The 10,110-nt window shown below is 38.4% G+C and overlaps 1 protein-coding gene across 1 annotated transcript; it reads left to right on the top strand.

Moving 5' to 3' along the window:
* Nucleotides 1-1,127: 1,127 nt before the first annotated feature.
* On the top strand, nt 1,128-9,393 carry LOC108753608 (Golgi-specific brefeldin A-resistance guanine nucleotide exchange factor 1). Its single transcript, XM_018495358.1, has 15 exons — nt 1,128-1,437; nt 1,719-1,917; nt 1,989-2,216; nt 2,284-2,390; nt 2,471-3,011; nt 3,083-3,453; nt 3,543-3,720; nt 3,807-3,922; nt 4,011-4,202; nt 4,271-4,606; nt 4,681-4,889; nt 4,968-5,213; nt 5,287-5,785; nt 5,855-7,981; nt 8,312-9,393. Exons 1-15 carry the CDS (start codon nt 1,315-1,317, stop codon nt 8,408-8,410), a joined length of 5,571 nt encoding a protein of 1,856 aa, XP_018350860.1. The 5' UTR covers nt 1,128-1,314; the 3' UTR covers nt 8,411-9,393.
* Nucleotides 9,394-10,110: the final 717 nt, after the last annotated feature.

Raw genomic sequence — 10,110 nt, forward strand, 5'->3', positions numbered from 1 at the left:
TGATATACTTTTCCAGCAAACGAGAATGAATCGAATTGGGTTTAGATTTTCAGAAATATATTGATTCACGAATGTTAAAATAAATGCTTTTCAATCTTGAATGCATTTTTATTTATTTATAGAAATTGCATGGAGCATATCTCTATGTCTTTCAATCTAAAAATAATATTAGATTTTTCTGTGCATTGTGAATACTGCTTAAATTTTGAATAGAAAATGCAGTTTTTCAATCCAATTGCATCCAATTGAATCTAATTGAATCCAATTGAATCCAATTAAATCCAAAAAAAAGTTTTCATTATTTAAAATACGCATTCGGATAGAACAAAATTTTAATCCATTTTAATCCATTCTCGTTTGCTGGGTTTGATGGGTTTTGTGAATTCTTAACAAAATAATTTTTTAAGTAATATTTTAACTTATAGTTGCAAAACAATGTAAGGACAATTATGACTATAATAAACGAGCAAAAATTAGCATAATAAAATTAAGCAAATAGTGTTATTTTCTAGTAATTTAAAATGACATAAAATATATAGCGTTTTACTTGACAAAAAAATTTTACTTATAACATAATGATAAATTAATCATTGATAAAATATATTATTAGTCGGAGTTTGTGATTGAAGTCATCCTAAAAATATTTGAAATAAGGCAGGATTGAATTTCTGAAATTGCAATTTCTGGAATTTCCTGTCAATTTTCGAAAAACTTTTATAATTCGTAAACTTAAAATTTTAATTTGCTTGCGAATATTTAAGTATTAATAAAGTTTGTTGCATCAAATCGAATATGAGAGGAGAGTATAACAATTAAGTGTGAACATAAGAAAAGGTGTTTACAGCTTTTTTACGTTTTGTTGTCTTAATTTTCGTCTTGTACATATATAAAAACTTTATTTACGATTTGTTATTCTCCTCTTACATCGACTTGCTCTAATTTTTATTTTCGCCACGGCATAAAACTATCTCAAAAATATGGGCTTGCAAAAAAAATATATATTTATATATAAACGACGGCACTCGCGTCTCACATTATTTGACGTTGGCAGTGTAACACGCTATCGACTAATCGAACGTCGGTGCTTTAACTGCGAGATTCGTGAATCGATAGCGGTTGACGGTAAAGTCGATGATTATCGCGTTGGAAGTTAGAAGTTTGCGGCGGTGCGGGGACGTGTGGGAAGTGCAGGGAAGTGGCTGTACGGTAGTTGACGTGACGGATTTTCCTTGACGTCCAGTGATTGAATTTGTTCAGCCGTGTTGTACGATCTTTCGGAATCCTGTTATGGCGTAGCAACGGAATCACGCAAGAATGAGTAGAATCACGAGGCCCGGAGGCCCCTGTAGGGGCGGCTTGTACGTCGTCGAGGATGAGGTGTGCCTCCTGGTGACGGCAATGCGACGAGGTGCCCGATGGTCGTCGCACTCTCACCAGGTAGAAACTCTTTCTTATCTCCTTTGCCAACTGTTCAACGATTCAGACTATTATTAGGACTATTATTAGGATACACTTGTTATTGTTCCTAATAAAATCAAACAGGTTGTAGAGATTTATCTGATGACATTTTAAGTTTGTATAAATAGACACTTTAAATTTGTATAAATAAATTTACTATTACAATCCTCTCTAGCTGTAATTTGATATGACAGATGGAGATAACTGTCACGAAAGAGCTTGAAAAGATTTATCTTTTGACTGTTTAATTTAATTTCCAGGATGACGATCAGGATACTCTCATGAAAGGCTTGAGTACTTTGAAAGAAGTATTAAACGAACACAGAGATTTATCCCAATTAGAACCCGCAGTTTTTCTCACTCCGTTTCTGGAAATCATAAGATCTGAAGAAACTACTGGACCTGTGACTAGTCTAGCGCTCTCGGCTGTTAATAAGATAATTTCTTATGGTCTCATTGGTCAGTCTCAATTATTGTAACAATAAAAATTATTATTTTTATCTTATAAAACATAATATGTTGCTTTTTAGATTCTAATCATCCTGCCATAGCAACTTGCGTAGAAACCATAGCGGATGCTGTTACACACGCGAGGTTTGTAGGTGCCGACGCGTCTGGTGATGGAGTAGTCCTTATGAGAGTTCTGCAAGTTCTGAGAGCCCTCATGCTATCGTCTGCTGGTGATCATCTCTCCAATGAAAGTGTATGCGAAATTATGCTGAGTTGCTTTAGGATATGTTTCGAAACGCGTCTTAGTGGTGAGTTGTACTTTCATATTTTTGCTGTGATAAATTGCGAGTGTATCATAATGATATATCTTTATAGAAATACTTAGAAAAACGGCGGAAAATTGCCTGAAGGACATGGTTCAACATTTGTTTACGAGATTACCTCAATTTGTTGACGATACCAGAGTCTTGCCGAATATGAAAGTAAGTTTTATAATATGTGATTTATAAAAAAAACTATTTGTAAAAAACAAACATACATGAGACAACATTATTTCTAATAGAAAATGAGAACAAATAGCATAGAGAATACTCGTGGCAAGAATAGAAAACACAAAAGTTATACGAAGCAAAAATCCAAGTCTACCACGGATGACATCGACGAGAAGGAGCCGATGATTTCAAGTTCAATTGACAAAATACGAACTGGTCACTTGGCTACCACACCCGTTTCACCAGTTGGCAATATCGTTGACATGCAGGGATCGTTGAATCATGGAAGTATCGATAAAAACGAGGACGAGAAAAGTGAAAGCAAGAATAATATTAACAAAGATAATATTAAAGATGGAAATGACTGCATCAAAGCAGTGGATAATCAGGAAACTAATAAGAAACAGGAAATTGATAAAGACGAAAGCAATAAAGATGTTAAAAATGAAATAGAAACTGTCGAGGTGAATAACGCATCTGAAAATATCAATGTGGAGAATAAAGTTGCAGCTTTAACAGAAAGTAATAGTGTAGAGAAGGAAGATGCGGCTGATCAAAAAATTACGGATGAATCCGAATCTTCCATCAAGCAATCTATTTCAGAAAATCAAGGTATTTGTTCTTTTCGCTATTTTAAAATAAATCTTAATAATTTCTATTTTATTTTTTGGATAATTATGTAGGTGACGAAGAAAAAAGTATCGATTTAGCACAATCTCCAACTGGTAGCGTGGAAGATTTATCGATAGACGAAAATCTGTCTAGAGCGTCTAAAATGAAAGAGTCTGAACAAATCGAGGAGTATGTGAATAGTCAGGGTGTCCGATTTATTCCGTTGCAACAGCGGGCGCCATACGGCGCGTTATGCGTTCGTGAATTGTTCAGATTTCTCATTTCTCTATGCAGTCCCCTCGACAAGCAGAACAATGAAATTATAACCCATCTAGGTCTTAGCTTATTGCAAGTAGCGTTGGAAATCGCCGCCGACGCTCTATCTAATTTTTCGTCTTTACTTGCTCTCGCAAAGGACGACTTGTGTAGGAATCTAATCTTGGTAAGCGAATGCAATTAATTAATTATACTTAACGTCGTTCATTAATAAAGAAATAGTTAAATATGATGAATATCGTATTTATGTATCAGCTACTAGGAACAGACAGATTGTCGATCCTCGCTGTAAATCTTCAAGTATCATTCTTGCTATTTGAATCGCAAAGAGAACATTTAAAATTCCAACTGGAACATTATTTAATTAAATTAATGGAAATAGTTGTTTCTGAATCTAATAGAATATCATACGAACAACGAGAATTATCGCTTGGTACGTCTTTATTTCATAGCAATTGTGCAATATATATATATATTGTGTATATATATATACATAAATTTTATTTCCATACTTTACAGAGGCTATAGTAAGATTGTGGAGAATACCTGGTTTGCCCGCTGAATTATATTTAAATTACGACTGCGGACTTTATTCTACGAACTTGTACGAGGAACTCATGAAAATGTTTTCTAAGGTACATTTCTTTCTTCGTATATTAATATTAAATTGATATCTAATAAAATTATTAAGATATAAAATCTATCTTTAAAATTTGCTCTTAGAATGTTTCTCTACCAATGACTACTGGTATGTATACCATGCAATTGATTTCCTTGGATGCCATAATGATGCTGATCGTCGGCATGGAGATTCGTTGCAAAGGCTGCAAGGAATTGTGCAAACCATCGCGTCATGAGGCGTCATCAAATCTGCCCACGCGTGAAGATTTGCTTGCTATAAAAGCGAATAAGCGAGTAGGTATTTATTTTCTACTTATTTCTTATATAACTACAATGAATCAATCTCTCCTTGTCATTTTCAGTGGTTGGCTCTTGGCACAGAAAAGTTCAATGAAAATCCACGAGAGGGTATCGCGAAACTTACGGAGCACGGTTTGCTGGGCGGTACTCCAGGTCACTCAGATCCAGAAAAAATCGCTAAACTTCTAAGAGAGAATCCTGGTTTAGATAAGAAAGCAATCGGTGAATACATTAGCAAGAAAGAAAACAAGAACATTCTCAATTATTTTGTGCATAATTTTGACCTAAGAAATACTCGAATTGATCAAGCTTTGCGACTTTACTTGGAATCCTTCAGGTTACCTGGGGAAGCTCCCCTTATATCTCTTCTACTTGAGAAATTTGCCGAACATTGGCATGTGCGTATATATATTCTAATATTTTTTAGAAATAACGCAAGCATGAAGATAGAATAACAAATTGTTGTGTTTAGGATAGCAATGGTAGACCTTTTGCTTCGGCTGATGCCGCCTTTACGTTAGCTTATGCAGTCATCATGTTAAATGTCGATCAACATAATTATAACGTAAAGAGGCAAAATAATCCTATGACTGCTGATGAATTTAAAAGAAATTTGAAGAAGGTTAATGGCGATACCGATTTTGATCAAGATATGCTCGATGAAATATATACTTCAATTAAGTAAGCGCTATAAATATTTAAATTAGATCTAGTGCGAATATTCCAATTCTAAATATTGTTTAACTGTTATTTGTGCAGAGGGGAAGAAATCGTGATGCCAGCCGAACAAACTGGGCTAGTTAAGGAAAATTATTTATGGAAGGTTTTATTAAGAAGAGGCTCTGGACCTGAAAGTATGTACTTGAAAGTAGGCAATTCTGGTGAATTTATCGATAAAGACCTAGCCGAACATGCGTGGGCTCCCATTGTAAGTGCTCTTTGTCGAGCATACGATAAAGCACCGGACAGATCGTTGCAACGCAAAGTTGCTCAAACATTCCTTAGGTTTGTTTATTCTGTTGCTACCTATTATAAATTTATTCTTGTATTAGCTACAATTTATTTTCTCTTTTTTCAGTTGCGCGGCAATCAGCGCTTACCACAGTATGTGCAATGATTTGGATACGCTTATAGTCAGTCTCTGTAAGTTCACGGGTTTGATAATCGGCGGGAAATCCGAGCAAGTAGTTTTACATCTCGGTGGAAGCCCAAAGTCCCAAATGGCAGCTCGCACTCTTTTCAAGATCACACATTTACACGGGGATGCCCTGAGAGCGTCTTGGAAGAACATCATCGATTGTTTGCAATCGCTCTACGAGGCAAGATTATTGCCAAAGAATCTTACGGAGGCGGAAGACTTCATTGATCCGTCCGGCAAAATATCTCTACTCCGGGAACCGACCACGCCTAAAGCTTCCCCTGGTGATCAAGGAATACTTTCCACCTTTTATTCCTACATCGCTATGGACACATCACGTCTGCCTCATCCCGCTGAAGCAACCGCGAGAAAAAAGGCCGTAGAGTTCATTGCCAATTGTTATCTTAAAGAAATTATAGAGGAAAGTAAATTCTTTCAGGTAAATCGATGATATGTAATTATTGAGCTATGGCCTTATATATTTTTTAACAACCTTTATCATTTGCAGAGTGAATCGCTCAATTCTCTTGTTGGTGCTTTGGTGTCGGCTAATCCTAACGACGAAGATATATCTATCTTTCTACTGGAGCTGTTGCTAGAAGTAACTATACAGAATCGTGACAGAGTAACGTGCATCTGGCCTGTGGTTCAGAGTCACTTGGACCGTTTGTTAACGGTGGCGGCGCGTGAGAACCATCCTTATTTGCTCGAACGAGTAGCTGTAGGCATGTTGAGATTGGCTATCAGGCTTTTACGCGGAGAAGAGTTTGCGTGTCTATCACCTCTACTACCTCTGACCCATTTACCGTCCGCAACGACCGCGCCGTTAGCTCGGCAAATCGCCTACGGTCTGTTCGAGCTACTGAAAACGGGCGCTGCAAACATTCATAGTGCGGAAGATTGGAAGGTAGTATTTAGCCTGCTGGAGTGCGCGGGTGCCGGCGCATTGGCACCCAAGCGATCCAACACGGTTCTAGATGAAACTGCGAACGCTCGGACATCAGTCTTGGATCCCAGACCCATCAGTCCCGTGCCGGAATGGGTATTAGTGTCGCCAACTGGTACCGAGGCACCGCTTCCAGTAGCCGCTGATACGATAGTGCTAGCGCGCGATCTACAGTCGCACGACTCGGCGGCGTTCGTCAAATGCTGCGAAAGTCTGAACTTCCTAGTGCGCGACATGGCGCATGTAACGCCCTTCAATTTTGATCTGTGCGTCAACTGCGTTAGAACATTTGCCGAGGCGGTGCTGCAATGCGCGGGCAAACGAAACAAAGTATGCAACTCCGCGGAGGAATCGGCTGGTTATCAACAGAGCCCGGTGCAACTCCTGGACTTGATGCACACGCTACACACGAGAATCGCACAGGTATTCCGATGGTGGGCAGAAGAAGGTAGCATTGACGATGGTATATCTCTGTGGCCGCAAGCCTGGCGACCGCTACTGCAAGGTATCGCACGACTCTGTTGCGACGCTCGTCGACCAGTACGCACGGCAGCGATTACGTATCTTCAAAGCACCTTGCTGGCGCATGATTTGGCACAGCTGTCCGCGATAGAGTGGTCGCAATGTTTGGAGGAAGTATTGTTCCCGTTGTTGGCGCAATTATTGGGTCCGATCGCGTCCAACGATCCTATCGGCGTCGAAGAAACAAGAGTCAGGGCCGCAATGTTACTCTCCAAGGTATTTCTTCATCATCTGACTCCACTGTTAACTCTACCTGGTTTCCTGCCGCTTTGGTTAACAGTGCTGGAGCTTCTGCGCGCATACATGCACGCTGATAACAGCGAGCTGTTGTTCGAAGCGATTCCTGAATCGCTGAAGAACATGCTGCTAGTGATGTCGTCGGCCAATGTTCTAGCGCCGAGTTCCAATCTCTGGGCGCCCACGTGGAGGGCGATCGACGCGTTTTTGCCGAACCTGAAAGCGGAGCTCTTTCCCGAACCGCCTGTTGCGGTTCTGCCGCCTCCGCAACTGCCACAGCAGCAATCACCACAGCCGCAAGTTATTAGCTTGGTTGGCCAACAGCAGCCTTTGTCTTTTCCGGGACCTATAGCGCCGCAACCAGAAAATATTCCCTCTTCGCCCGATATCGAGTGCTCTAATGAGAATAACGTAAATGTGAAGTCCGTGACGCAGCCATTGGACATTCTAAATTCTGTGCAATCTGGTGGAGTTCCAGTTCCAGTTCCATTACCGACATTGATGTACAATACCGAGGGTAAGGAAACGCAGCAAGTAATCACTCTAGTTAGCCAACCGGCACCCAGCGTGTCCAGTCCAGTCGCGGTGCAACCAACAGCTCAGAATTTCTTTGACATTTGCTACTCGGCAAATTCTTTGACCGAAAAGATGGACGAACGACAGCAGCAACAGCAGGAGCAGCAACAGCAACAATCAGTGGCGCCAAACGAGGAAGAGTACAGCAAGTTGACGAAGAATGTGACGCAAAATGTTGGTTTGGCAGACGAGAATCGCGATTTGATACTCGCGATGAGAAAATATGAGGAATGGAAACAGCAACAGGAGCAGCAACAAATGCTGATGCAGCAACAATGCACGCAGCATGTGCAATCGGCGCAGTATCAGCATCCGACGACGGAAAGTTCCCCGTATCGCGTGGATCCATCTGAGGTGAATCAATGCCTTGCATCTTAGCAGGATCTTGAGGAGCCAATCGTCCGGAACCGATTGACTCTTACAATTAAAAACGCGTTCGCTTTGTCTCGATTAAACGATTTGATTCTTTTACAAACAACACTGAGATAACGCAATGATGAAAAGATTTATTAACAAATATAAACATGTTTGGTAATATCTTTACGCGAGAGTACTTGCAATTGTGAAAAATCAATATAAACGTCTATGATAGAATCTCGTTGAAAAAAGAAATCAGATAGTCTATTTCTTCCAAAGTGATAAAAGTTGTGATAGAGAGAACGTAACCGAATATTTTATTTGCAGACGACAGTAGATTCCACGGGGACGACGACATTTAACTCCGCGGCGTATTTTAGCGAGGATCCGGCGGCGGATCTCCTCTTCGTCGTCACTAATCCTTGACCACTGTATATTTCCTATGTATAAATTGTATTATATAAAATATTTCTACAATGCGTGATCATGTTGATCGTATAGAACAGTATCGAAAGTGATCGATTGTAGACAAAGGAGGATGAACGTAGGCACAGAATCGTTGTATCTTTGGTTTGTATATTTGGAAAGCACTCATTATATACAAATAATATATATCTGTACTATACGCATGTGTACACGTTATTGCTAAGATTATCATACGTCATATAATCTTAGTAATATTAGTGACAACACAATACAGTTCTCGGCACCACTCCTAGCACTCGCAACGTCGTATTTCCATTTTTGAATCTTTTTTTTTTCATTATGGACGAAAGAAGCTCTTCGTGAATAAGCCAAATGCATAGGCCAAATCATTTTGGAAAACGATCGATTAGTTATTTGCCATTGATGTTTTAATGGCGTGTTGCATGTATTTTATGTAGAACGGTGCGAACCGTAATATCAATTCATACAAATCCTCCTTAAGCATTTACAAATTCTACTACTACAACAGGTAAGAGAACTTTTCTCTCATGTCTCTGCATGAATACATGTTAGACACGTACATGTTCAATGCGATTCATAGAAAATGTCGAATTAATTGACAATTTCATTAAATAATGATCAAGAAACCGTTAAGATTTTAATGAGCTCAATTTCAATTGTAAATAAAATTGGAAACTCTTGCTAGTCGTGTTTTACACGAACAGACAGGTAAAAGAAATCTCTAAGTATGCGTTCATAGTGTCAAAAATTGAACTCTTCATGAAATTACATCGGTTTCATAGCCTCTATTTATAACGTTATAACTTATACTTTTAACGCAATTTGAATGTTTCTTCATTCATTCAATATCGTAAATCAATCTGTACATATGCAAATAATATATTGAATAAGAAGAGATTTATATATGCATCATGTTCATGTTCCCAGAGCCAAAGAATAAAAAAAGAAATCCATACACGATCAATATTATTGATACAATATGTTATATACTAATATATAATATTAATATCCGTACGGATATTAAGTGCTTAATGTATTATTACACAATATGAAGAAAGTGTGCAATAATATTATATATAATACTGACTGTAGATGTAACATTGATATCAATATAAACATTAATCAATATATTATTGCGCAATATTGTGAAACAATACTGATTGCGCAGGGATTGCGTGTCGACGCTGCATTTCAATGCAACTCGACATTACTGTAAATACTACGAACATTCATTTGAAATATTTCGCCGTCGTTTTTTCCCCTTATTTTTCTTTAGAAGCATCTCCCTTTCTCGAGGATCTGCCCATGTTTATTCTTAGCTGTTAGGGTCAGAACATTTTATTATATCCCTGAGAACAATGCCCTCATTTTTTTTACTCGAACAACACACGCTTTTTTCCGCGTGGATACTTGATTATTATTATCAAAATAAAAATCGAAAAATTCTGTTGCTCACTTGAGTGTGCATTTTATGTCCGTATAGATAATATATTTGTTCAATATATATATTATAAATATAAAGCTGCGATTGAACGCCGCGTCTTTGGTCGTCAAAAACCATGCAATAAAAAAATTCTAATTGTAAAAATACATAAAAATATATCATTTTATTTCTCTTTTACTCTCTCTCTCTCTCTCTCTCTCTCTCTCTCTCTCTCTCTCTCTCTCTCTCTCTCTCT

Source organism: Trachymyrmex septentrionalis, unplaced genomic scaffold (assembly GCF_001594115.1).
Source record: "Trachymyrmex septentrionalis isolate Tsep2-gDNA-1 unplaced genomic scaffold, Tsep1.0 scaffold7, whole genome shotgun sequence".
Lineage (NCBI taxonomy): Eukaryota > Metazoa > Arthropoda > Insecta > Hymenoptera > Formicidae > Trachymyrmex > Trachymyrmex septentrionalis.